At 52.0% G+C, this 27,822-nt stretch overlaps 2 protein-coding genes across 3 annotated transcripts; one reads left to right on the forward strand and one right to left on the reverse strand.

Annotated features, from left to right (window-relative positions):
• Positions 1 to 361: 361 nt before the first annotated feature.
• Positions 362 to 10,892, reverse strand: GNA11 (G protein subunit alpha 11). Its single transcript, XM_088535734.1, has 7 exons — positions 10,728 to 10,892; positions 6,667 to 6,851; positions 5,611 to 5,765; positions 4,443 to 4,571; positions 3,334 to 3,463; positions 2,409 to 2,562; positions 362 to 775 (listed from the first exon to the last, which is right to left on the reverse strand). The coding sequence occupies exons 1-7, from the start codon at positions 10,861 to 10,863 to the stop codon at positions 585 to 587; spliced, it is 1,080 nt and encodes a 359-aa protein (XP_088391860.1). The 5' UTR covers positions 10,864 to 10,892; the 3' UTR covers positions 362 to 584.
• A 6,032-nt stretch (positions 10,893 to 16,924) lies between these two features.
• TLE5 (TLE family member 5, transcriptional modulator) lies at positions 16,925 to 26,837 on the forward strand. Of its 2 annotated transcripts, none has more exons than XM_088535736.1 (7): positions 16,925 to 17,007; positions 18,080 to 18,177; positions 19,974 to 20,037; positions 22,971 to 23,015; positions 24,849 to 24,911; positions 26,254 to 26,328; positions 26,595 to 26,837. In XM_088535736.1, exons 1-7 carry the CDS (start codon positions 16,981 to 16,983, stop codon positions 26,814 to 26,816), a joined length of 594 nt encoding a protein of 197 aa, XP_088391862.1. In that variant the 5' UTR covers positions 16,925 to 16,980; the 3' UTR covers positions 26,817 to 26,837. The 2 variants fall into 2 exon arrangements, with proteins under 2 accessions (XP_088391862.1, XP_088391863.1); XM_088535737.1 differs by having other exon boundaries at positions 26,598 to 26,837.
• Positions 26,838 to 27,822: the final 985 nt, after the last annotated feature.

Raw genomic sequence — 27,822 nt, forward strand, 5'->3', positions numbered from 1 at the left:
TCCAACATTTCATCACAGTGAACCATGGAGCGTGTCCTGGGAAAGGGAAGGGCAAGGAGCAGAGACAAGCAGGCAGGATTAGCAAATTACACCAGAGGCACCCTGTAGCACAAGGCAAAGGGACCAGTAGCATTCCACACTCCCACAGTCCTGTGAATTCACAATCTTGGCTGGAAAGTTATTTTCTGTATTTATATGTGTATATATATATATATATATATATGTATACACACCATGGGAATGAAAAGAAAAAAAAAGGGGGGGGGGGCTAAGCAACAAAGGAAAGCTCAAGATGAGACCACCTTAGCTGTTTGGCAAAAATTAAGTGAACAAGGTGCTGAAGAAATGAGGCATATCCCCGTTAACTGTGAAATAAAAGCAATTTGTTAAAAATATGAAATTAACTACTCTGTGGACAGAGACATAAGACTCCAGGATAACACCGAGCACTTGCCACTCCACAGATCAGACAATTTGCAATCATTACATCATCAAAAATTAAAATTTTTTTCTTGTCATGTTTAAAATTTCTTTTTGTCTTTTCTTCACAATGAAGGCTCTCAAGGGGCCAAGGACAGAGCAGGTCAAACCAGGTTGTACTCCTTCAGGTTGAGCTGTAGGATGGTGTCCTTGACAGCTGCGAAGACGAAACGGATGTTTTCTGTGTCTGTGGCACATGTGAAGTGAGAATAGATTATTTTGTCGCTGTCTGGATTTAAATCCACAAACATCTTGAGGATGAATTCCCGGGCTGCCTGTGCATCCCTCTGTGGGCCTGCAGCAAACAAGGGAACACAGTCAAGGGTTTTGCACTAAGAAGCACCATAAGAATTACCAGGGTACTTTTTCTTACGGGCTATGAGGATATAAATAAAAAGTTAAGCTTGTTTATTGCACAAAAGTTCTGGGACCTGAAGTATCTTATGCTTTTAAATTAACTAACCAACACCCACAAAAGTTATTTTTCCAGGACAGAGTTTTGACAGACTCCAAGGTGTTGGCTTAGACTGTACTCTCAAATACAGAACTTGGTATAATCTAGCATACGTGTCGTTGTTGCATATGTGCTACAATGCTCTCCTTTGGAGCTGGAATGCATATTTCTTAATAGACAGATCTCATGCTCCGAAGGACACGAGTTTGCACTGTGCAAATATGAGAGACGTTCAGTCAACACTGCAGTCTGTCCCAACTGGCTGGTCAACACACGGGCTGAAAGCAGTTGTTTTAGCTAGTATTTATTTTATACTGCCAACAGCTCCTCAGAAAAGAGGTCACCTACTGATATTCCTTTCAAAGCATTTAGCGTTCTCACACTCTCTATTGCAAGGATCATCTCTCAAGAAGTAGCTTTATAGGCTACCTACCAGTCTAAAATCACACAACAACCCTGCAGCAGCTACCATAACCACTTATATGAAAGAGCTGGAAGCATGCTATGCTTTCTAATGTTGCTACCTTGTCTCAGATGCTAAATTATATTAGAATTGTGCACTATTTGACCAATAAATTAACCACAGCTCACCAACCATACACACCCTGCTGCAGAAACTGCACATTTTCCACAGTTGGTGACTTCAGAGTACCCGTATTTCCAGACAGCAGGGGGCATAAGACTCCAGAAGAGGGAGGACAACTAATTAGGAGCAATTTCATTAGTAGCTTAAATGAAGCACTGTTTGCAAAAAGTTTCCCTTCACCACATACAGTCAAAGTATGTAATGACACAGTTAAAATATGAGGCATGGAAGTAGTGTTACCTTACCGCACTCTCCACTACCTTTGTATTTGCAACCCCATACAACTCTGGTTAACAGACAACTTCAAATGCACTGAACTGTACAGTAGGAAATGCTATTTCGACAGAGGGATTTTATTTCAGATTGGAATTTCTGCTTCATGCAGATATACTTCCTCAATTGCAGGTGATAGCATGAAATTTCTTTTTGTCTTAAATTTTCACCACTAACACCTGAACTCAGATATTTGAGCACTCATATTCTCAAAACACGCACTCAAATTGTCTCTTGATTAGGGAGTTAAAAATGCCCAGTACATCAGCAATTCTCACACTTTACAGGACCGATTATATGCACAGGCATACAAGTAGGAAATTTAAACTTCCATTACATAATACTCTGAAGTACATATTTAGGGAAAATATTTTTTATTTCTTCATCTAATAGAGGTTTCATCTAAGATTTCATCCAATTCTTCATCTAGGAATCGGATTCTATTTATATACGTATGATCAAGACACTTGTATGACGTTTTCTCACTGTTATGTGTATTTCTTCTCACATTAAGAGCTTTTTTTCTCCATCTGTAGAGCTGAGTTTTCTTTAAAAACAACAGAAAGAAACAAATCTCCTTTCTAGATAGAGTGTTCCTCCTTAAAAAACACTCACCATCAAATTCCGGGAAATAGTCAACAAGATGAGAATACAGGATCTTGTCTTCCAAAAGATCTTTCTTGTTGAGGAAGAGGATAACAGAGGAGTTTTGGAACCAGGGATAAGTGATAATGGTACGAAAGAGAGCTTTACTCTCTTCCATCCGGTTCTGAAATGAGGGGAGAAAAATATTTAATTGCACAAATGAGGATCAATTCAGCTTTCTGCAACTTGCACTCATAATCACACCTGCATGAACCCAGTATCTCAGATGCTGTACACAGACTAATTTGGGCCCCAGATAAGTTCTGATTCCAGTTGTTCAATGAAGCGGAAAGCAAATGCAAAAATCGGATGGATTCAAGCAAGCTTTTAATGCCAGAATGCTCAAAAGTTGTTTTATGCTTTGCACAGTCATGTTGGAGGACTGACCATGATACACATCTTGCCCAATACAAAATACAGGAATAACTGCTGTCACACACCAACATTTTTTAAATCTATCAGCAGGTATAAAAAAAAACAGTATTGCACCTTCAAAGAGTCCAGTCATTATCCAACAGGACAGCAGCCACAGTGCGAAGTACTTAAGGTGAGGAAAAGAGTAAAACAGCAATGGGTACTTTTTAAGAGCTTACCTTCACATTGTAAAGTACGTCCCAAGACACAGGGGACCCAGCATTTTCAGCGTACTTCAGCATCATTTGAGAAGTACAGAGAAAATGCGAATACACTGTGCATTTTCCATTCTCAAGGACAGCACGAGCCATTGAGGCTCATGTTCCCCTTTGAGGAATGAAGGACTAGAGGCCGAAACCGGCAATCCTTGCAGATCCAGCTCCCAGTTTCTTTGGCACCAAGCACTTCTGTACCAACCTCCAAGAGGCAAGACAGGTGTTCTTCCCCAACCTTCTTGGAGGGCTCCCACTCTTTGGCTTACCTCATTATCAGACTCCACCAGAACTTGGTCATATTCACTAAGTGCTACTAAAAACATGATGGAAGTCACGTTTTCAAAGCAATGGATCCACTTCCTTCGTTCTGACCTTTGGCCTCCAACATCCACCATTCTAAGGAACAGAAATATATCTGATGTAACAGCAGTAGCTGCAATTCTTTATCTGAATTCAAAGGACCATCGTGCAATGAGAACAAAAGTTCTTTACAGTTCAATTTATACTGACAGGAGGACAAAGCAATGTGTGGTCACTAGCAAAGCCACCAAGTTTACAAAATATCCTGTTCCAGAAATATATTAGACTGAAGAGATAGCCAAAGGAGACTGATACCCAATTAAAATCCCCAATTTCAGCATTACTATTTCTAATTGTACAGTGATCTGATTAAGCAGTGAGTTATGGGTCCAAAAAGACAAATCTTTCAAAACCCAAAACCCTGCTCCGTTAAAATACAAATCTGTATTTTCTATCAAAGCACTTTTGTCCTCAAAGCATCTTTCAGAGAGCTTCCTTTAATTATTAAGCTTTCTTAGAATGCAAGCTTTGCAAATCAGCATCTCAGTTTTAAGTCCCATACTTACAGTATGGTAAAATTATTTTGTCCCTCACCTAAAGTTCAACACATCTGGTCTAATTTGCACACCTTTACTCAAACTCTATACCTATCTCCTAGGTCAGCAAACTCTAACAGGTAAAGGGACCTTTTGTGTATCTGTAACTTAATGGATTCAGAAATGAGATGCAAGCTTCTTTACTACTTTATTCCTCTCTCATAAGGCCAGCAAGACAGAAAGAGAACAATCCCTGCTAGATAGTTAGTCCAGTTCTAAGTTCTAAGACTTGAATGTATACTCCGTTTTACGACCGGAAATGGCTTCAGCTTGGAGCTTTCCCTTAATCAGAATGAAGTGTTACCTCATTCCCATTCCAGGAGCATCTCTCAGCAGATACATCATAACATTACAGTGCACACATCCACTCAAGCCTTTCAGCTAGATGCTTGGACATAAAGGCAATATAAAACTTTTCCTTCCTGAAACCATTTCTCTCCCATCTCAGTTCAGCTGTAACATGAATACACCTTCAGTACCTGAAGATAATATTCTCTAGGTCAAAGGGGTACTCTATAATGCCGGTTGTAGGAACTCTAACCCGTAGCACATCTTGCTGAGTTGGTAGATATCCTGGGGTAGCGATACGATCCACGTCGCTAAGATAGCTACAAGAACAATCGAAAAACTAACTTAGATTGCAGCGCATCACATACAAACACTGCTACATTTAATCTTTTCCTAGCATAACAAGGGAGTCAGAAATCATCTGAACTGTTCTAATATGTGATGCAAAAAAACAACAGTGTACACCTTCGGGGAGCAGCAATTTACCAGCCATACCCTTTGGAGGATAAACAGACATTAGAAACAACTTCATCAGCTTTATGTCTTCAGGAAATAAGAGCAGAAGAAAGTCTTTTCTACAGAGGAGGTTTAAGCACATTGGAGGCAGATGTTGGAATTGAGTTTCATCTGAGATGCTTTCACATAAAGGAAACTATGTTCCCAGGTAATCTTCCTGGCCTTCCGATACTTAGGTTTTGTTAATAACAAATCCACGAGTTAAATATCCATTTACATCTATACAGCAAAGGACAAACTTGAAGAGAAAAAGCAACAGTTCTAACACCCAAGAACCAGAGCATAGATAACATAAGGTAGAGACTCCAGTCTCAGGTATATCCAGATGCAGAGGTTTAAACAGCTGCCTTAATTACCCACCAGAGCACTTTATATCCCCAAGAAAACTAGCAAATAGCACGGCATTTCCCGATCTAAACCTGTCCCCGGGAAAAAAAAAACAAAAAGTAAAGCAGCTTCTCCTTTCCCTCAGAGCTCATTATGTCTAACTGACAGAACTACGTTTAGGAAAAATTAAGAAGAAAAAGCAACCTCAGAAAAGTAGTAGCAACAGAGAACTGGAGTCTTGTTTGAATCTAGTTCCAGAAAGGCAAAACATCATATACATGTGATTTTTAACCCCAATACATGCACCCAGAAGACCGCAAAACTTGTCTAAAATACCAGTAAGACTTATTGGCCTGGATGCAAAAATATGATATACTTAAAGAAACCATATAGTGGAATCCACTGATGTGTTCTTAACAACTAAAACAACTCTAGACTTTAACAAAATCAGGCAGATATTATTTGTTAAGAGCATCATTGTTATCTACCAATATGTGCCAATGGTTATATACTCACTATTTAGCAGAGTCGGAAAGCTGATATTCTCTTCTCCTGTCATAACACTCTTGGATTCCAGGGTCATTCCACAAGGTCTTAATTGCACTTACATATGGTTGCTCAAATGTCATGACCTTTTCTACATCCACTTCCCGGATCAGCACAGCATTAGCCTGAATATTAAAAAATAATAATAATAATTTATTGGTGATACTTTTTATTATTAAGAAATGAAATTTCACTATTTCTTTTTTTATAGAAGGAATCAGCAAAAATCTCCCAAAGCATCATATGCTCCTTCACAGAATAAACTGTAAAATAGCAGCAGACTTCACCTGTCAAGATGTGCTGTATCATTAGATCAGCAGGTGTTTATAAACACTGAGGTATTCCAAGGCAGAATGTTTAGTTTGAAGAGCTCCAAACTGCCCAAGTTTTGAAAAGGTAAAGCTGTATTTCAAGAACAAGCTGCTATCCCAGGTTTCTGTTCATTCAGGTTTGAGACATTGCTTTAGTGCATTACAATATGAATCTCTGCTGAGACAGAGATTATAGGGTAGACAATTTTATTCTATAAACCACTGTAGGACTAAAGGACTAAAACCATTATGGCAGCCTGTGGAGTCTAGGAGGTTACTATCCTCACCGAGCTGCTTTCTGCACACTTTGGTAGAACTGCCATACAAAGAGGCTTTTGCCTATACCACACAACATCATCCTCACTAGAGGAAAAACAAAGCCAAGTTCTGCATATGTGATCACCAGTGAAAGTCAACACATTATAGCCACCAAATGCTTGCACAATGCATCAGGAAAGCACAAGAAAACAACCTCATTCAGTGAAACATGACGTCGCTGTCCCTCAGGTGAAGAGTGGCATTATTTCTTAACATAACTTAGTAAAGAGAACCAGGTATCAATAAAGCATCACAAAAAACAGTAAAATATTTATGGAAAAGAGTTCAAGGAGGTTAGGATTATAATGTGGAAGGACACAAAAGATCAGGAACCTACCTAGAACTCTCTTCAGCTAAAAAACAAACAAACAAACAAAAAATTTTTTCAGAAACCCACCTTGTTCTGTTCGTATTTGTAAAGAATCTTCAGGGTTTCCATGGCCCTAATCATAGACTGCATGGCAGTGAAGATGTTTTGGTATACCAGCTTGGTAAAGCCTTTTTTGTCCTCTTCAGAGTATCCTGAGCCATGAATTATACGCATTTGCTTAATGAACGTGCTTTTCCCACTTTCCCCAGTGCCTGCAGAATACAAGAGCGAAAGTTAGCAGATACAGCAAACCTTGCTTGTGACAGAAGAAACAAAGCTAACACCATGTTGTACCTCATAGTTCTCATCGCTGTATCCAAATACGTACTATCCTATCAACTGCTTTTCTAGCAGCTTTCCAGAACACTCGAAATCAGTCCGGATGGTCCTGCTTGCTCCCACCACAAATCTAGCGAATGTGGAAGGAAGACATCTTGTCCTTTAGAGCAGACTTCAGAAGCAACTCTGGTACTTACTCCAAATCTCACATTACAGCCACTCCCACACATTCTGCGTCAAAAGGCCCTTGTCCGTCACACCTGACCTATTCCCAGATACTCCAGCAAGATGCTACAATCACAGCAGCAGCCAGAGAGAGCCCAGATGCACTCTCAAGTAAGTACTGCAAACTAAGATGACAGCAAGCGGGCCAGAGGGAAAACTATTTGCACAGAAAGGACCACGTTTCTTTCACAATGATTTGGTAACAAATGCCATTTAGTTTATAGGCTATGTATCTTTTTACAGAAAAGAGCAGAACACAACAGTAGAAAAATCAAATCTAAAAGAAGAAAGAACTCAAAAAATTACTCCCTCATCCATTTGACATAAGGAATCTACTCAGTACATCTTCTCAGCAACCCAAACGTCTGTACATCAAAAAATAACATTTACTCTTAAGAACTGAAATGAGAATCCTCACTGCAGCAAGACAAAAGGCCGGAGGCAGCACACTGCCACAGAAACCTCCAATATTGCTTGCAGCCTTCAGATATGATAGAGTTAAAAATAAGGACCAACAGGGAGAGTGAAGCAGGATGTTGCCTGCAGCTGTCTGCATCTGTCTTGCTCCCTACTGGACACAGGCTGCTCAGCAAGGCCAGCAGTTCCTCAGAGCACAACTTCATCACCCAGGAGCAGCGTCTTCCAGCAAGTGGGGAGCAAAAGGGGGCCATGCCAACGCCAGCACATTGAACAGCCAACCTTTCGAAGCTTGCCTCCTGCTCAGACAGTCGGGTACCTGCTCCTATTTTAAGGCACCAGAAAGTCAACAGCTAGCATGAGAAGGCAAATGGAGGACACAAAGGTGGTGGCAACTCTCTGATATGGGGGAACATGAGGTGAAAAACAGGCAACAGGCAAGAGAATGCCCATCCTTGTTTCACGCACGATACCCCTGACGTTAGGGAACTCCCCCAGTAACTTCCACTTCGTTTGTGCAGAATCTTCCACGGATGGGACACAACAGTCAAGTCTTGAATGCAATTAGCAACGTCCAGGTTTTCATCCCACAAGCAACAGCCCAAGGATACACCATTGGCACTTCCACTCGGTCCTTCTGCTCAATCTTCCAAAATTTACCATTGCTATGCATTTCACAGAAAGCTAACACAGAAAAAAAACCATTCTGTAGCAGGCAAGTGGCCCAACTCACTGGATTACTGAGAGTAGAAACACTAAAGCGTGGCTCCTAAGTGACAAATCCTTTTGAACTCCGCTTGCAAACAAACAGACTGGCAGAGCCCTGGCTTTCACCACAGGAACCACCAGGTATCCACCTCACTCCAGGGGACAGATAAAGACAGCATCTCATTCATCAAAACTCACAGTGACTACTCCTCAGAGGTAGATTTTCAATTACTCGTGTTTATACTACCATGCTAAAAGGCAAACAAAAAAATATCCTCAAAGACAAGTAGCAGAGAGAAAAAAAAGGAACTAGAAGCAGCGTGCTAAAGAGTCAAACTCTCCTCGTCTCTGAGAAGCAACAAATTTTTTGGCAACCTAATTAGAAATTAGCACTACAGCCATCATTAACCTGCACTAAACCATCTCCCAAACAGAAAGCTACACCACAAAGGGGTAAAAAAATAAAAGTCGGAAACCGAAATCTTCTGTGGTTAAGTACACTGTGGTGAGAAATACTTCCTTGTTTTTTTACCACAGTGACCAAAACAGAGAAAAGAAAAAAAGCCAGAGGTACCTCAAAATATTCCGATACTGAAAATGTAAAACAAACTTCAGCACTATTCATCCACTTTGGATCTCACTTACTTCAAAACACAGATTCTGCCTGCCACTTCTTCATCATCCCCCGTTTTTAAGAAAAAGGGGAAAAACAAGCGCGGGGGGAGTCTTTTGCTTTTCTGAAGGCCACCACAAAGCAGAATACAAGCTCAGCAGAGCTCCTAACATTCTGCTGGTCTCCTATGTTCACTAAGGCACAATAACCTTTTTTATGTGACAGCATTAAAATGAGACAACCCGAGCTCACCATTTTTTCATGTCAACATATTAAAGCTGCAGAGATTACAATAAGTTACTACTGCCCCACAAGTACCCGGCAGACACCTGCAAATACCTTTATTCAGTCAGCAGCTTCCTACGCTCAGTGGCAACCCAAGAACCAAGTAATTTTTGTATAACCCGCCCCCCCCAACACACACATTCCCAGTAAATAGACCCACGACTGCCTAATACCAGAAGAAATGTCCAATATCTTGAAATCACGTTTGTTATTGCCAGATTCATTGTACAGCTCTGTTATTCTTCAGCTCAGGTTTTTGCTTTAGGCTTCAACAAACTGTCACACAAGTCAGAGAAGATGGAAAAAATTACCACAGCTTTTACAATGGAGAAACTCTTTTCAAAATTCTGAGCATTTAGAAAAAGCTCTCACTAATATAATCATTCACATTTGCAAACGCAAGAACTCTAGGAACAAGACACATGAAACTCCTGTAAACAGCAATTATGTCGAGGAAAGAAAACACGTGTTACCTGCAACACTTTAAGACATGCAAGTGAGCAATGCTGAACACAATGAAAAAGCACATAGCAAACGAAGAAAGGCCTGGCCTTTCTAAACACATCCTGAAATTGGGAATTCTAATTAGCCAGTCTTAACCATCCCACAATGATGATTTTTTTAAGTGAGATGCTGAATCTTACTTAAGATTCTCTTTTAGCCAAAAAAAGAAAAAGTCTCTAGAGTAACTTAAATTAAGATTAGATGGGGAACGTCTTAGGTCAGATCTTGCCTATGTCTCCAACCTACTTTGGAACACCTGCTTCTAGAGGAATGTTTTAAAGGAGCATCTGAGTCCCACAGATATTTCCCAGCCTGTAAGGAGCTGTATGGAACCAACACAGCATCTTCAAAGACCTCAAATGTCAAACCATCAGTTTTATCTTCCACAAGGAAGACAGGACTATGTCACAGAACTCCTCGCCCTGAGCTCCAGCAGGGGAGAAGGAAAGCCACAGGGAACTTAACAACTGTCCCTGTGAGGCAATGCCCTCATCCCTGGGCACACAGTGCCTTGCTTCATTTGTGTGAAGAGTTTCGCACTTGTTTTCACCAGGTTCAATCCACTTTTTGCCTCACTCGTTTTCCAGCTCTGTACAGACTACAGACACACTCATCCCACGAGAGCTGCGGTGTTGCAGGCTGACGCGATACCACGTTACGACAGGAACCAGGACACAGGCAAGCAAGTCCCAGGACCACGAGAACCGCCGGGGACCCTCGCGGCGCTGCCTGGTGGCGCCCGGCGGCTGCGGGGGGAGGCACCGCTCCAGGCCCGGGGAGCTGCGGCCTGAGCGGCCGAGCTTCGCCCCCGCAGCCGCAGGCCGTGCTGCGGGGCTGCCGCGGCCTCGCCGGGCTCAGGGCCGGGTGCCCCGCGGCAGCGCTGGGTACCTGCCCGCTCCCCCCGCGGCCTCCAGGGAGGAGCCGGGGCGGCAGCACGGCCAGCGCCGCAGCCCTGCCGGCAGCGAGCGGCGGCTCCCGGGGCCGGAATCACCTGCGGCCGCCGCCCGCCCACCCCGCTCCGCCCTGGCCCGGCCCGCCCGGCCGCGCCGCTCCTCACCCAGCAGCAGCAGCTTCAGCTCGCGGCGGGCATCGCGCTTGTCCCTCCGGAGCTGCTTCTCGATCTCGGCATTGATACGCTTCGACTCCTTCACCTCGTCGCTCAGGCAACAGGCCATCATGGACTCCAGAGTCATGGTCCCGTCGCCGCCGGGCCGCCCCCGCCCGCCGCCCGCCTCCCCCGCGCGCCGGGCCCGGCGCGGCGCGGCCTGCCGGCCCGCGGCCCCCGCCGCCCCTCCCTCCCCACCCTCCCGCCCGCCCGCGGCCCCGACGCCTGCGGCCGGGCCTAGCCGCCTCCGCGCTGCTCGCCGCCCGCCCGCGCCGCTCCCTCCTCTCACACGGCCCCGCCAAGCCAGCGACGCGCGGCCACAACCCAACCCGCTGCCGCCGAAAACAACCGCTGAGTGGCAGCCGCCGCGGCCACTGGGGAGGCGCGGCGCCGCGGGGGGCGGGGCCAGACGGCCAGGGGCGGAGCCACGCCGCCGGCAGGAGCGCAAGCTTGGTTGGCCGCGCGGGGGAGGAGGGCGCGCTGCGGGGAGCTGGGGCGGGGCCGCGGGGCATTGTGGGAAGGCGGCGGCGCTGCCGCGCGGGGCGGTGGCCTCCTCGCGCGCCCGGGGCTGCCCGGCCCGGCCCGGCCCGGCCCTGTGCTGGGACAGGCCGGGGGGAGAGGGCGGGCGGCCCGCGCCGCTCCTCGGCCGGGCCTACGTCCGCGTCCACCCCCGCAGCCCGGCCAGACCCCGCCCCTGGGGCCGCAGACCCCGCCAGGGCTCGGCTGCCGCGCCCTGAGGGGCGCTCTGCCCTCTTGCCGCGGCCGCTGCCCGGCCCGTCCTGTCCCGGGGGCCGCAGCATCAGCCCCGAGCGCTGCCGCGGCCGCAGGGACGGAGGATCCGCGCCAGGTGCCGCCCTGAGGCCGTGCAGGCCCCTCCGCTGCCGCGTGGTCACGGGGGCCGCGGCCACCGGGCGCTCCAGCCTCCCCGGGGCTGCCCGTGGCGCAGCCCGCGGTGCCGCTCGGGCAGGGCGGGCCGGGGAAGGCGGCTGCGGCTGCAGGTGCTCGCACCTCTCCGCAGGAGCAGCTGCCCTGCCCTCCCCCTGCCGCTCGTCCATGGATCTTCCACCGCAGCTGGTGTTCCCATGTCTCGCTCACGGCTTCCTCATCCCTGTGCAGGTGCTACCACTGGCATTTCCCAGCATTGGATGCCCAGCTCTGTGTTTGAGGTGTTTTCCGCTATGCTGTGGGCTAGGATCACTCCTGCCCTTCCCAGTTTGCTCTGCCTGTGCTGCCACAACCTTTCCCTGGGTCTATAAAAGCCCAGCGCAGCTGTTACTCTTTCTCTCCTTGCTATCTGCCCAGTTTGTGCTGGGACCAGCTGGTCCAAAACTCATTCCAACCATGGCAGCCTGGCTGGGACAAGCACGAGACAGGCACAAACAGCAGTTCTGCTTTTCACCTGATTCTGTCTGCTCCTTTAACAGCCATGCTGTTCCTGTGGACTGTTGCCATGCATTAGAAGTTTATAGCTTCCGTCTTCAATGGTCCCTCTCTAGTTCAGCTCTTCAAAGCATCAATGTCCTGCTCTTCCTTATTTTCTTTTCTTACCTGTGTGCCCAACAGCTGGGAGAGGAGTGTTGCTGCCTCCATGCCAAGCCATGAAGGAGGTGCCATTGATCTGCTCTGCATATGGGAATGGCTCTGCAAGCCGAAACACTCGGGACTTCAGAGCATGAAGCTCCTCCTTGCAGCTCATCTATGGATACCTGAAAGACTGAGGCTCCTGTGTTGTCTCCTATGCTACTCTCTCTGGCTTTAGATTCATCACCTACAGCCATTGTGCATCCCCAGGCAGTGGGTGCAGGATGGATATTCTGTCTCAAGACTATGCTGAAGAACTGTCATGTTTGGGTTCACAGCCTACTTTGAACTGTAAGATGCCAAATACAGAGGCTCTTATTTCAGTTACCTTCCCTAAAGCAGGACAAAATCTAAAGGCCAGAAGATACTTTCACAGTTTGTTGAAGGAGTAACAAAATGCACATTCATAACAAACTGTGCATTCATCCTTGGACCACTTGTTTGCTTACTGATGGTGGGCTGATGAATCCTGCTTGACCTGCGGCAGGATCGGGCTCCAGGCTGGCACCGCCTGCAACAGTGTGACCTGGGCAGGCAGTGCCCAGCTGCAGAGGTGCCGGGACACAGAATCCCAGAATCCCGGAAGGGTTGGGGTTGGAAGGGATCATGGGATCATCTAGTCCAACCCCCTGCAGGGACACCCAGAGCAGGGGCACAGGTGGCATCCGGGCAGGGCTTGAAGATCCCCAGAGAAGGAGCCTCCTCAGCCCCTGGGCAGCCTGTGCCAGGGCTCCGGCACCCTCACAGCAAAGTTCTTCCTCACATGGAGATGGAACTGCCTGGGGTTCAACTTGCACCCATGACCCCTGGTCCTGTCACTGGCCACCACCCAGAAGAGTTTGGCCCCATCCTCCCTGCATTCTCCCCTCAGGTACCCACACATATTGACCCGATCTCCTCTCAGTCTTCTCGAGGCTAAACAGGCCCTGCTCGTTCAGTCTTTCCTTGCAAGACAGATGCTCCAGTCGTGGCTCTGTGCAGGACCCTCTCTAGAGGCTCCAGGTCCCTCTTGTCCTGGGGAGCCCAGAGCTGCCCCCAACACTCCCGGTGCCTCCGCAGAGCCGAGCAGAGGGACAGGATCTCTCCCTCACCCGCTGATAAGACTGCGGGACAACACTGGCACTGGCAACACTGGGAGTGCTGTTGCCAACAAGCTGCAGCCGCGGAGCCACCAGGAGGGGAAGGTGGGCCCGGGGGCTGCAGCAGGGGCCACCAGGCCGCCTTGCCACCCACCCTGCGCCGCTGGGGAGCGGGACGAGGGGCCCGGGCTCATGGGGCGGGCAGCCCTGGCGGCCCCAGCACGTTCAGCAGAGGGCAGCAGCACCGCGCCGCGCCGCGCGGCCTGCGCAGGCCCCAGCCCTCCGCCTCCCTGCGCAGCAGCCAAATGGCCCCTCTGCTCTGGGCCTGCTCTGCCAGCACAGGCACTCGGCTCTCCCGATCCAGCCCCAGCGCTCCTGCTCCATCCCGGGGCGCCCCGCTCTCCTGCTTGCTCCATCCCCAGGGTGCCTCACTCTGCCACTCCGCTGTCCCCAGGGCACTTGCTCTCCCAGCCGCTCTGTCCCTAGTGCGCCCAACTCTGCCATCCTGGATATCCCCCTGACATCCATGGAAAGGAGGTTGGAGAGGCTGCAGGACTGGAGGGAGGAAGCAAACACGACCAATGGGGTGTCCCTGCGCGTGCCGGGCACTGACAGTACCGCAGCCGCCGGCTCCTCTGCCACCCAGAGCCACCTTGCAGGCAGGAAGGGCTGCAGCTGCAGGCACAGGCCTGAGGGCAGAGCCGCTCTGGGGAGGCAGGGTGCTCCAGTGCAGCAGCTGCATGTGAAACTCGCGCAGGGCAGGGAGCAGCACGATGCAGGAGCCCCCAGAGAGATTATCTGCCTCGCGTCAGGTGTGAGCAAAGCCAGGACGAGGCCTTCTGACCTTAAAATCAGTACATTGTTGCTGCCTGCTTGCAGCGAGGGAAGTGGAGCCACGGCAAGGCCACGCAGCCTGCACACCCGTCCCTCGGTGCTGCTGCTCGTGTCCCACTGCCACAGTTGATAATGCCAATGGCAGGAGCAAAGGGCTGCAGAAGGGGAGGGAATTTCAGTGCAGCTCTGCAAGGCCAAGGCAAAACTCTGTGTTTTGGCCTTGTGGCTCCTGGGCATGAACTGCTATGGGATCCTCCACTTTGCATCAGGCTCTAGCTGCTACACACTGCCAGGGTCCTGTCCCTTGTCCCTATGTCCCCTGTCCCCATGTCCCTGTGGTGTTTTCTTTGTGGCAGCAATGTGATTTCCCCCTGGCACCCAGCACTCCAGAGAAGAAGGTCTCTCTGCAACATCTCTCCTCGAGCCGGTGCTGGCACGGGATATGATATCTGAATAATTTACAAAGGCTATTCATTAAATAGATTTATTTTTGGCAGCTTGGTCAGGCTGCTCACCGGAAGAGCCAAGGAGAAGCTTGGCCTCGTTTGGATATCGCCACATAAAAACACTCCTGCCAGGACAGGGAGACGGGGCCCAGCCAGATCCTGCTCCAGACCCTGGTTCCAGAGGCCACTCTGGGGCCAGGCTTCACTCCTGCCCATGCGCAGCACCACACGCTGTCCCACACAAGTGGGATGATAATTCCCCCCTTTTAGATGCAGATTCCTCGGACTGCTGTTGATGGAGCCCATTAAAGCACCATTTACGAGGCACAAGCAGATTTGTGTTCCCCTGGATTGAGATTTGCCAAGATTATGCCATAAATTAGCACGTTTCCTGGAAGAAAGCAAGGAGAGGAAAAAATAAAATGGAACATTTTGTAGCCAACATAAGAGCCCATAAAGGAACATTTCATTTTCACTTGGAAGGGAGCAACTGGGAGCAGCTTTGAGCGCACTGCTGGCTTGAGGACACCAGGTACCTGGTTCCATAGGGACACCCTGGTTTGGGGATGTGGAGTGCCCTGTTCCCTGGGGACACAGGCACACTGTGGGACACTGGCTTGGGATGGAGCTGCATGACCCCATCACCATCCCTGCTGGGTGAGAGTCACTGTGGGTGCTGGTGGCATTGCCAAGGCACTACTGCGGTGCTGGAGCAAAGCTCACACTGGTGTTTGGGTGCTGCAGAGAGGTCCTTCTGCCTTGGCTTTGGGAACGTTTAATCTTCTCATAATTATTACTGCTGCTTGCAGAAGTTCATAAACTGTGTGAGGAGCTGGGTTCCGTTTCCATCAAGGATGGATGCTCGAGGCATTGGCAGTGCCGTCCCAGGAACATCTGCTGTTCCAGGTTGTTGTGTGCAGCCTCAGCTTCATCTCAGCTGGAAGAATTGCCGCTTGCGTGAGGAAAGCAGCCGTAAGGTCTGCGGGAGCCAGGAAGAGGTGAGCGCTGGGGCAGCTGAGGCCTGAGCGCGAGGGAGGCGCCTGCTTTGCACGAGGACAGGGATGGAGAACTGCTTGGGCGAGCCCAGCATGTCCCAGCCACGGCGGGGTGGATGCAGCCATCCCGCGTGGCCTGTCCCCAGCCGAGCGCTGCGCTGCAGGGCCCCAGCGGGAAGCCTGGGCTCTGCCCGGAACCGCCGACCCGCGTCCTCGGCTGGACCGGGTTGTTTATCTCCTCGGCGGGAGGCTGCTGTGGTTTTCAGTAACATGGAGAGGGAAGACGTGGCTGCACAGTGTGCGGGGTGCTGCAGCAACACTGCTGCTATATTGTTCTCTTTAAAAATAAATACCACAACAACAAGGCCGCATTGTGGCAGTTGTGACGTGGGGAGTATTTTTAATCAGAAAATGCACTGATGTGTAATGACTGGCAGAGCACAGGCCCTGGAGGGCAGGAGCCCTGCATGGGCACGTGGCTCCTGCCAGCTGCAGCTGGGCCGGGCCATGGGGACGATGCCGCCCAGCTGCAGGTCTGCTGGGGACAAGGGACATGGCTGGCACCAGCGCTACAGTGTCCTGTGCTCCTGGGCCTGGGTCTTGCAGGATTCTGTGGAATGGCGGATGGGATCCTGCGGGATCCTGCCGGAGGGCAGAACGGATTCTGCAGGATCTTGTGGTATGGTGGATGGGATCCTGCAGTATCCTGAAGGATGGCGGATGGGATCCTGGGGGACGTTGTTGGGATGGGGCATGGCCTTGCTGCGCCGGCGGGAAGGGCGTGAGAAGGGGCCATGCGCCGAGCAGGCAGCAGGGAGGGCGGCCGTGGGTCCCGCTTGGTCCCGGGGCCGGGCGCTCTGCCGGGCCCACGCGCCGGGCGGTCCCGCTCCTTGGCCGAGGCCGGGCGGGCCGGGCCAGGCCGGGCCGGGCCGGGCCTGGCGGCGGGGGCGGGGAGCGCGGCGCGGGGGCGGGCGCGACTCTGGGCCCGCCCGGGCCGGGAGGCGGCGGCGGCGGCAGGTGGTGCCGAGCAGCCGCAGGACGGAGCGGAGCCGCAGCCGCCATTAGACAATAGGCGGCGGCGGCGGGAGCGGCGCGGGCGAGCGCGCGGCCGGGCCGGGGCGGGGCGGCCGCGGGGCCGGGGCGGCCGGGCCCGGCGCGGACAAAGGCGGCGGCGCCGAGCCGAGCCGAGCCGAGCGGGGCGGGCGGCGGCGGCGACGGGCGCCGCGGCGGGCGCGGGCGGGCGGCAGCGGGCGCCGAGCTGCAGCCTGACATGATGTTTCCACAAAGCCGGCACTCGGTACGGCGGCGGCGGCGCGGCCCGGCCGGCGCGGACGGCCTGCGGGGCGGTGGCGGCGGCTGCGGGGGCCTCGGGGGTCCACGGGGGAGGAGGGCTCCGCGAAGGGTGTTGGGGGCTGCGGGGGACGTTGAGGGGCTGTTGGGGGCAGAGCTGCCGGGGGCGGGGGGTGGTCTGCGTTTGGGGGCCTGAGGGGGCCCTTTTGGGTTCTGTAGGGCAGAGTGTTGGGGTGTTGGGGGGCGGGGGCGGTTGGGGGTCTTCGTGGGGCCCGTGGGGCAGAGCTGCTGGGTTGGCGGGTGCCGGCTGTGCAGCCCCCGGGGGTCCCCGTGCCCGGGGCTGAGGCGCGCCGTGCCCGGGCGCCTCCATGTTCTGCCGGAGCAGCCACATCCCTCCCGTGGGCCGCATCCCTGCCAGGCTCTTGCAGCAGAATTTCCCCCCGTGGTGCTGGCAGGAGCCTCCTGCTCCCACTGCGCCGCGCAGTGCGGGGTCTGCGTGCGTCCCCAGCAGGGCCCTCCGCAGGGTCCCAGCTTGCGAGATGCCCTGGCCGCTGCCTGTGCCTTGCAGAGCACCTTGGTGGCCAGAACCCCGGGACTTGTTCCCTGTGGGGAGAGGATGGCTCAGGGGAATGAGATGTGAGCGGGAGACCTGGGTCCCAGCCCTGGAGCAGCTTCCTCCTGCCTCTGTTTCTCTGTCCTGCGTGCAAGGTGACTGTGGAGGCACAACTGGGACCAGGGACCCGGGCAAAACTTCTGCCAGGTGACCTTGGCCGTGTCTCCTGGCCTGGCCCTGCTGTGGCCCTAGGAGGGCCTGTGGTTGGGGGTGTAGCCTCCTTCTCTGTCTCCCCAGTGTCAGCTCCAGTCCTGCTTTTCAAGTGGTTTGTGCTGCTGGTTAGGTGTACTGCTGCAAAAGGGAGCCTGTGCTTTGGTGTGTGGGCTGTGGTGGTGGGATCAGGCCAGCGTGTGCACCTCTAAGTAGCTGAGGAGGAAGCTGTGCTGGTGGGAAAGAGCACGTGTTGGCTTCTCCTCCCACCCTGGCATTCGCTCGGTGCCCAGCACTCTTTCATGTGTTGTTCAAGGGCTCCTCTCACCTGCCACAACAGCTGAAGTTCACAACCTCGGACTCCTGTGACCGCATCAAAGATGAGTTCCAGCTCCTGCAGGCCCAGTATCACAGGTGGGTGCTCCTGCATGTCACAGGCCCCAGGGTCCTCCACACTTTTGTCATCTGACAGAGAATGCTGAAAATGGTTCTCCTTAGAGGTGCCCATGGGTGTCCCTGCCCTGGCAGTGCTGTCCTGAGAGCTCTTGGTGGGTTACGCCTGGCAGGACCTTGCTGGCCTGTGCCAGAGCTTCCTTCTCTGGCCTTTTGGTGGGGCTTCTTCCACAAGAGAAGAGGATCTTGCAGTGCCCATCCTGGGCTCCTCAGGAACAATTGCACCGAGTGCGCAGCAGCCCCATAGCTGGGCTGACAAGAGGTGATAAGACATAGAAGAATCGCTTTGATTCTTCTGCTCCGTTGCCTTGCTGTGTGGATCGAACTGGAATACTGAGGGAGAGACCTGTTTGTGCAGCTTGGGTCGTGTTTGGTTAAAGCAGGTCCTCAGGGAAGGGATTAAGCATGTCTGCTTAGGAGCCTAGAAAGGAGAACATTCAATCTTCCTTCTCTAGCCAAGGACTTTCCTCTGTGTGGTGCTCAGCCAGGACCGCACGGAGACTTGCCAGGCCTCCTGTGTCTTACTGGGAATTTCTCCTCGGTTCTTCTTGCTGGCTGCCATTCTTGGACCGCAAATGCTGCGTGGAGCACTTAAATCCAAACGCTTCCGCTTTTGTGCATGTCAGAGTGGAACTACTTCTGCTGACCTGCAAGTTGCCTTGTGATGGTTGTTACTTTTTGTGTGTGTGTTTCTTGAATAAACACAAAACCCCAAGCTTCAATCAACTCAGTGATGTCCTCTGCCATGGTCCAGCAGGCTGCTGGACCTGACTGTGGCTTGTGCCTTTGTGGCTGCACTGCTGTGGCAGTTTGCAAGCCCTGCTGTGACTTCCTTGTGTACCATTCACCTTGGCCTGGGCTCTGCTGGCCTTTTGGGTCATGGGTGGGCAGTGGAGCCGCTCCGGCGGGAGGCAGCCCAAGTAGCAGCTTGGAAATGGCTATTTCCTGGCACCCCTCCAGCTCAGAGCGGTGCCAGGGATGGAGCAGGGGACACCAAGGAATACGTGCGGCTTCCCCCCACCACCACACTTGGATCTAATCTGCCAGAAGAGAAACAGGTTTTGTGTAGGTGAAGCTGTTTCTTGTTTGAAACATAAAACCGCAGCACATGCTGGCCGCAGTTGCTTGGCTGGTGAGCTGGAGTTTCATAAAACATGGGGAGCAGCAGCATTTTCTCTTAAGGGTGTAAAGAACCTAGCAGAGAGAAAATCCTTTCTTCTGGTGAGATATGCCGCGCCTGGGCCTCCCCTCATCATCTGGAAGAGGATGTGGCTTTATTTTGTAAGTTGTATAAAGCACTTCTGGAGCCCGCAGGCAGGCCTGTGCTGGCTCTCCTGTCCTGCCAGTGATAAACTGAGGAAAGCCAAGCCCTTCTTGAGCTGCCACTACTGCTTCTGTCCAGTCTCTCTGTTCCCTAGCAAAGGATTGCTATGGCCAGAGCTGGCCAGCAGGCACCTCAGTGTCCGAATGGTGCTGCCAACTTCTCTTTAACCATCATCTTCTGTTTTGGCAGGACTCTGAGAATGGGCTCTATTGAAATAGCTGATAGCACAGATACTACAGATAGCACAAATACAGCGTGGCCAAAGCTCAGACCTACCGTTTAGTGCTTCAGTGGTGGCATCCGAGATGCCAGACTGCCCGGGTCGAGGCCGCTAGGTGCTACACAGAAAAAATGGCAAGCAGCTGCTCCCTGCTCTGTGGTGATCGACCTTCTTACCTCCTGTTTGCATTTCTTGCTGTTTTCTGGCTTTCAGCTTGAAGTTGGAATGTGACAAACTAGCCAGTGAGAAATCGGAGATGCAGCGCCACTACGTCATGGTAAGAACCTGCCCCGGCAGCCAAAAGTGCGTGGGTGGTATGGGCACGGACCAAACAGCAGAGCAGGTGCTCGTGCCTGGATTTCATGCGGCACGGAGTTTTTGTCCCATGGAATAGCAGGTCTGCAGGCATGGCTGCTGCTGGGTTTTCTGTAAGATGGGTTATTCAGGCATTTTGTGTTTCCTGCAATGTAATGGATTGTTGAGGTGCAGGGAACTGGCAGAGTTGTTGGATGTAGGGAACTGATGGGCCCAGGTACTGTTTGATAGATAGTGATGGGAGTCTGGCCCTGCAGTCCTGTGTTCCTGTGCAGCTGAAACTGAAGGAAGGACTCATTCTTTGCCTCTGTATTGATTGGGAAAGCCTGAGAGCTGGTACAGAACAGTACAGCCAAGTGTGGAGCATGTGCCTTGAGACCAGGAGCAGTGAGAGGTGCTTGAGGGTGCAAAAGGTCTAGCAGGGTTGGCAGAACTGCTGTGGGATAGCGCTGAGCTGACTGGTGATGGGGCACGAAGAACCGAGTTTCCCTGCGAGAGGAGCTGCAGGGCAGAGCAGCCGGTGACCTGGTGCTGGAGCTTGTCACAGGACCGACCCCAGCAGACAGTGGGGACAGTCAGTGTGTAGGGCCCTATGGAGCAGAGCAGGGTTGTCGGGGTGCTTGCTCCGAGCTGTGCACCCGCTCCAATAACCTGCTGCCTGGCAAGTGCCCTTGTTCTGCAAGCTGCTGGCTGCACAACCTTGCGCTCTGTGCCTTGGGGAAGGTGACGGCTCTTACGTGCCTGAGAAAGAGCTGTGAGGTGCCAATGCAGTGATGTCTGGAGAGTCCGGGAGATGCCCTGCTAGGGTCATCTGGGAGGAGAAAGCCATGACCAGGGATGAATAAAGCTGTGCTTTGAGAGCTTGTGAAGCTGGGGAACCACGTAAGCCTGGTAGGAGTTGGAAGCAGGAATCATCTGCTGTGCAAAAGTTCAGGCCTTCTGCACCTTCTCTTGACCCAGCAGCCGTGCAGAGTCACCGTATGAAGTGCTGGCATCTTGCTTATGTGTGCCCCAGCACAAAGAAGTGCCCAAAGTCCGGAGCAGCCCCTAGGAATGGCATGAGAAGTGCTGCAACATGAAAGCTGCAGACCTAATAGGAGCTCTGTAAAGAAAGAAATCCTCTAGGAACAATTTGGCATATTCTTGTATGTAGCATAACGGTTTAGCTTCCAGGCAGTGCTTCTTTCATTCCACCTATGGAAAAGCCACGAGCAGCACAGGTGGAGGTTGCAGGCAGGCTCTGGTCTGTTGCTTCCCTATCGAGTTAACTGGAGTTCGTGATGTGCTGGTGCCAGCCTGCCAGCTGCTGCACCTGCCCTGGGAGGAAGAGAGATGTAGGAGTGGGTACAGCAGCTCTTCAGAGAAGAGTTAGGAGAGTTATGGATTTAAAATGAGCAATGGCAGAACTGCCCCTACTTTCTCCTGTCTGTACCCTCGTGCTGTGTGTGTGTCCGTGCTCCTAGGCTGCAGTGAGCAGGGCATGCCAGGGGTGGCAGCCGGGGAGAACAGGTCGCTGGATCCTCGTGTAGGAGCGGCGAAGCCAGGCTTTTAATTCCATCCTGGTTCTCTCTGCTAAGTGATCTCTTCCTGAGCCCTGCAGCCTGCGTGGGGACTCATTTCCAAGTGTGACTGCATGAGATCCCTCCCCTAGCCTCCTTTGGTGCTGAGAGTCGCCAGAGTTGATGTAGGTTACTGTCAGCGGAGCTGGGAAGGAGGGCTCTTGCTAATCACGCAGGACTCCAGGCTTCTGCGGCCCTTCCAGCCTGGAAGCACCAGCAGCTCCTGCCCTGGAGGCATCAGCTGCATCGCTCCAAGCTGGATTCGCAAGGGCTGCTGTCACTCTCCACCAGCAGCAAGTCGCAGGAAGTGAAGAGGAGGGTTTCTGTGAATGTTCGGAGCTGTTGCAGCTGCTCCGATTTTGAATAAGTAACAATTAGCAGCTCAGGGGTCAAGTTCCCACTTCCTGCTCCGGTCTTCAGCATGCAAAGAAACCTTGAGAACCAGCAGTGCTGTTTAAATCAGAGTGAAATAATGGCAATACCAAGCTGGGCGCTCCTCCGACTTGTGCAGTCAGTACCAAACCCCCAGGGACACAATCTTCTTTTCTTTGAGTTAAATGAGTGCAGACATGGATTTTCTTTTCCTTTGGAAGAATTGGGACTACAGCTGGCAAGCTGGGGGAGATTCCTAAACTCTCAAACATCAACCTTTAAACATCTTCTTTAGGAGGTCAGGAATTAGTTTCTCCTGCCAATACATTGCTCCAGAGCTGCCTTTTGCTGTGTTTTTCTTGGTGTGTGGGTGTTTTTTAACACAGCTTCTTCCCGAACAGCTGGAGCTGCATGCAGCTGGATGTGTTGCTTGTGAGAATGAGTCCAGTTGTGATCTCTCCCATTTGCTGCAGAACCAGACACGTGGGCTTTGGGATATCAACCGGGCAAAGTTTGTGGAGTCAAGATGCTTCTCTTTTGGCCTTGGACATAGTTAGAAGAAGTTCTGGGAGCCACAAAGCTTTTCTCAGATTTGAGATGCTGGTACTTGTCTTGATGCGGAGCACCCAAGGGTGTCTGTGCGAGGTGTCAGATGAGGCCCACTCAACAAGCTTTCTGATTTCCATCTGAAACAGTTCTAGGCCGGAGCTGGGTGGGCAGAGGGAGCCTGGATTTGGATACTTCTCCCCTGGACCTAGAGAAGATGTGTGTCTGGGTTTGCCTTGTGCTGTATTCGCTCCTCTGGGAGCAGGCTGCTTTTTTTTTTCCTCTCTATGCTTGCCCAGTTTTTGTAGAAAACTGCTAGAAAAGGCTTTGTAGTTGCCAACACTGGTGCATGGAGCTGTTTTATGTTATGGAGATTTGACTTGTACTTTTTTTAATTCTCTTCTCTCCTGCTCTGCAGTATTACGAGATGTCCTACGGGCTGAATATCGAAATGCACAAACAGGTAGGAGGGGCATTTCCAAGAGCTCTGCTCCCTGGGTAGGCAGCGTTGCCAGCCGCTCTGCGCTCTCACTTCAGTGGTGTTTCAGGGACTAGAAATGCTGTGTGCCTGTAAAATGTTGAAGCTGCTTTGGGTTTGCTAGCACCTGGGTAGTGGAGGAGGTTCGCTTTCTCGCTCTCATTTTTATTTTTATTTATTTATTTTCCCCAGACCTTTTTTTTTTTTAAAAAAAAAAAAAGCCTTTTCCTGTTGGGAAGAAAAGTAATTGCCCTGACAAAAGGCTTCTTTTGCAAAAACCCTCTGAAACTCGGGGATCCCCTCTCCTTGAGGAATCGTTTTGGCAGCCCTCTGTGCCACAGGTGCACGTGTGGGTCTTCCCTGACTCCGGAGCAGGTATTTAAGCCCTGGACAGGATTGTGCAGGGAGAGTGTGGAGCTGCTACCTCGGAATGCATTAACCAGGAGTCCAGAGCGGAATGCAGGAATGATCATTCGTTCCTGCCAGGCCCCAACAAGCTGCTAACTGTGCTGCCTTCATTAATGTCCAGGAAGGCTTTTCACGATGCCTGTAAGTGGGAAATGCCTTTGGCCACCCTGATGCTCTGCACTTGCCAATCAGACAGTACTTCTCTTCCACCAAGATCAGATAACTTGTTTGCAGAACTTCTAAGAAAGCCTCCCTATGAGGAGGCTATTGCAGCCTGGATAAGTTTGTTCATTACCTTTGCTAGTAGTTAGGTTGTTAGCAGTGCAGATAATTAGCCACTGTGGGTAATTAACAACATGAGCCTCCTCAGAGCGTGACTCTATCTGACTTCAGCTTCCAGCCACAAAGTCGCCTGTACGTTTCTCGGCTGGGTTATAAGCCCCTTAGCACACTTTGGCTCCCCACAACGGTGCTCGAAGCCTCTGATCCAGTCACCCTGTTAGATAAGCCACCGATACAGGGTTCCTTGGGAAAACTTGCCCACTAGCAAAAAGATTTGAGCCGTGAATGCTTCTCATTGCTCTCCCATGGACTCTCTCCCATCCTGTGCCGCTTCCCACTTGTGCCAGCTGGGGCCTCTTGTCCTTTTTGATGCATGCCTAAGTCCTGCAGGTCTGTATTTCTTCTAGTTCTGTTGAAAAGTGATTTGCAGAGGGCTGATAGCTTCATCTTTCCTAGGAGAAAAGCATTTCAAGCCCCACACATTTGCCACCTGCTTATGTGGGATTAGTAGAGAAGCTGCATCGTCTTTGTGGTCCCTTGAATGGTGACTGTCCTGCCAGCTCAGCTGCAGGGCGGTTGGCAGTGGGCGAATGCCCTGGATTTGGGGAGGGGAGCGGAGGAGGAGAGTCCAAGGAGGCTCCGGGCAGCCGCTGTCTCCAAGGGAAGAGCCAGGGCGTCAGCAGCAGCACAAGCCTCTGTCTGTGTCCGCGTGCTGAACATAATTCAACACATCCCCACCTGGGTCTATAATAATTCTTTTTTTCTCTGGTTGCCCCTGACTTCATTAAATGAATATTGGAAACCCTGAGAGGGAAGAGAATATTGAAAACTGGCTCTGTGCAATCAGCAACATTGATTTATTTAACCATTTGGGGAGGGGCCTTAGGGGAGAAACCCCCCTCGCCTCCCCCTCAGTGCACACAAGGATGCTGCCAGGATTTTCCAGCTACTTGTGAATTTTATTAGGCCACGTGGAGCTTGGGGCCCTGCCTTGGGGAGGAGGGAAGCTGGGGTAGTGAGTGCTCAGGGTGGCCAGTGCAGCACTAACCGGGCTCATCTGATGCCTTTGCTTTCTGGTTTTTGTTTGTTTGTTTGTTGTTGTGGTTGTTATTTTCCCCTGTGTTCCAGGCTGAAATTGTGAAGAGGTTAAATGGCATTTGTGCTCAGGTCCTGCCCTACCTTTCACAAGAGGTAACTCCCTTTGGTTGAATCGGGTTTTTTTGTTTTGTTGGTGACAAAAGGATGGAGGCTCCTGTCCCCCCTCTGAATCCAGGTCATTTGGGCATCCAGTTTGGGCAGTGCAGTGTAACATGGATGGGCTCTTCCTGAGCAGCTCCTCACCCAGGGCACAGGAGTCTGGAAAGCCTCGTGCTGCTCCAAGCTGCCTGGGGAGCAGCCCTTCAAGAGGAGTCTGGTTTGGACCCCCCAGAGCAGCTGCTCCCAGACCCTTGGGTTATGTCTGGTCCGTCCGTCCCCCTCTGTAGGGAACTGTGGACAAAGATGGGCTCTGTTCTCCGGCTGCTCCCATGGTGCTCAAGTCATCGGCCACTTCTCTAAGGGGTGGCCGTGCTTCGGGGAGGGAATGTGTTTTAAAAAATACCTCCGTGTGGCTCCTCCTTGAGATCTGCTTCCTCTGCCTCATTAATTAATGCAGCTCGTGAGTCCTCCCGCTCCTCAGAGATTAATTTGGAGAGCTCGAGGGAGGGCAGGGAGATGCCGGCAGGGTGAGGAAGCGCCTCTCGTGCAGCCTCGTCCGTCTCCCGGTGCCGCCTCCCGGGAAGCAGCAGCCCCAGCCCTCTCCTTGTGGCTGTTCCTCGGGCAGGATCCGTGGTGCTGCGAAGGCTGCGTCTCCGGTAGCGGCAGGGCCGGGGGACAGGCTCTGCTTCTCCCACACACCGCCTAAAGGGAAGACAAAGTAGCTTGCTGATCAGATCAGAGCAGCTAATAACTAAGCCACAACTAAGCCCTTTGCATCTTAATGCAACCCCTTCCCCCTCCCCAGCCCCATCCTGCTGCCAAGAGGGAAAGAAAAACCCACTTGCTGGAGTGAATTGGGCAGAGCTGGTGTTTGGAGGCTTAGTGCTATCAGGGGAGCAAACACCGTCATCCTCTGTTCCTTAAAATACGTGATGCAGCTGTTTTTCCTGCCTGTGTTTGGAGCAGCTGTGTTGGACTGCTCCACAGGACCATCTTCCAGCTGCTCCAAATCAGGACCCAGGACATGTCTGAAAGACTGGGGAGCTTCTCAGAAGTGTTTAATCCTAGGGTTTTTTGGTTTTCTTTTTGCTTTTCTGTTTTTTTCTGGGGGAGGGGGGTAAGGTGGGATTATTGGGAGAGAAGAGGTCTCATATTTGAGGCCTTTAAAGCCTTTCTAGACCTTTGTAGGTGCCAGCAAGTACAGAACAGGGAAATAAGAGCAGATATTACTTAACCCTTTGGGCAAAGAACTGTAATTAGACTTGTCTCCTTCCCTGCCTTGGTCTGCTCCTCACTGCACACATTGAAATGACCAAGACTGTTTTCTCCACCCCAGCATCAGCAGCAAGTCCTGGGAGCCATTGAACGAGCCAAGCAGGTGACAGCGCCGGAGCTGAACTCCATCATCCGTGTACGTGATGCATGTTTCGTTTGGGTTGGGAGGGAGAGGCCTCGCTGCCTGCGGCAGGAGCGGCCAAGGCAGCTCTTGGGGCTCTTCCTTGCGCCCTGCCTGTGGTGCTGGCCGGGACCCTGGCGAGTTTGAGCTTGGCCACTGGCACCGTGCGCCCGTCGGGGCAGCCTGAGCCTTGGGTTGAGGTGAGGGCGGACGAGGTCCGAGTGCAGTGAAGATGACAACGTCCTCCTCCTGTCCTCCCGTCTGTCCATCGTTCTCTACAGCAGCAGCTTCAAGCTCACCAGCTCTCGCAGCTCCAAGCCCTCGCTCTGCCGCTGACTCCGCTCCCCGTGGGCCTGCAGCCGCCATCGCTCCCTGCCGTCAGCGCCGGCACGGGGCTCCTCTCGCTGTCGGCGCTGGGCTCCCAAGCTCACCTCTCCAAGGAGGACAAGAACGGCCACGACGGGGACGCCCACCAAGACGACGACGGGGAGAAATCGGATTAGAGTGAATAGCAGGCCCGGGGGGAGGGGGCTGGCGGGGGGCGGGGGGACGGGTTCAGCCCAAGACGCAGCATCTCTGTCTCGTTGCTGCAGCAGAATTGTGGGGGCTTGTGTTTGGTGGCAGCTTGCCGGCCTGTTCCCGTGGGCAGCAGCGCCTGGGGGCTGCCCCATCGTCCCTGCACGTAGGCCCTTGGCAGCAATAACGGCGCCGTAGCAGTAACCGCGTGGCCGATCCTGCTCCCCCCGCGCCCGGCCTGGCCTCCCTGCCCCTGCCGCGCCGTGGGCCGAGCCAGGCCCAGCTCGCACCGCCCTGGGGCTGCCCGGTGGCCCTGGCTCCTTGGGCGCTGCCAGTTCCCTTCCACCTGCCTTCTTCCAGTCAGTATTTAAAGATGACCCTCAATCCTAACAGTTTGTGCACAATTCCCTGCTGGGATCCCTGCCCAAAGCTGCCACCACCCTGTCCGAAGCTCTTGATCTCTTTTCATCTCCGTGGTTCTGGTCCTGTCTCCCCACTTCCCCCTGCACTAATACCAGGCCGGCACCTTGCTGTTCTGCATGTATCTCTGTTTTTAACCAGTCCTGCAGCTCTGGAATAGTACCCTGCTCTCTGGCCGCCAGGCTTCCTTCTCGCGTTGCTTCTCGAGCTGGAGGGGTCCCTGCCACCCGCTGCCCCGCGGCACAGCACCCGCCTGCCCGGGCGGCGTGGAGCGAGCGCAGGGCCAAGGGGCAGGCCAAGCACGAGAGCCTTCCTTGCTCCCCTCCCTCCGTATAGAGGATACAGCAGCTTTCTCTGTTCTTATTTCCGTGCGCTAGCGTGTCTTCTAAAAAAACAAAAATGGAGTGAAAAAGAATAAAATTAAATAATAATCTGGTGTTTGTATATAGTCCTTTAGAGAGATCTTGTTTTGCTTTTGTGTTTAATCACTTGACCTATAATAAGAGGAACTGAAAATGCTGTATCGAGGACGTACAAGCTGTGCCTTTCAAATAAAGAAATAAGAAGGTTGGT

The sequence above is a fragment of the Tinamus guttatus genome, unplaced genomic scaffold (assembly GCF_059628265.1).
Source record: "Tinamus guttatus ecotype Peru unplaced genomic scaffold, ASM5962826v1 Tinamus_guttatus_pri_ptg000643l, whole genome shotgun sequence".
In the NCBI taxonomy this organism is placed as follows: domain Eukaryota; kingdom Metazoa; phylum Chordata; class Aves; order Tinamiformes; family Tinamidae; genus Tinamus; species Tinamus guttatus.

Excerpts from the sequence above, each read along its gene's own strand:
- GNA11 (XM_088535734.1), bottom strand. The coding sequence starts at position 10,863 with ATGACTCTGGAGTCCATGATGGCCTGTTGCCTGAGCGACGAGGTGAAG. Across the intron at positions 5,766-6,666 it reads ACAAATACGAACAGAACAAG|GCTAATGCTGTGCTGATCCG; the intron begins GTGGGTTTCTGA and ends TTTAATATTCAG. Across the intron at positions 4,572-5,610 it reads CTTTCCGACTCTGCTAAATA|CTATCTTAGCGACGTGGATC; the intron begins GTGAGTATATAA and ends TTGTTCTTGTAG.
- TLE5 (XM_088535736.1), top strand. The coding sequence starts at position 16,981 with ATGATGTTTCCACAAAGCCGGCACTCG. Across the intron at positions 20,038-22,970 it reads TGCAGCGCCACTACGTCATG|TATTACGAGATGTCCTACGG; the intron begins GTAAGAACCTGC and ends CCTGCTCTGCAG. Across the intron at positions 23,016-24,848 it reads ATATCGAAATGCACAAACAG|GCTGAAATTGTGAAGAGGTT; the intron begins GTAGGAGGGGCA and ends CCTGTGTTCCAG.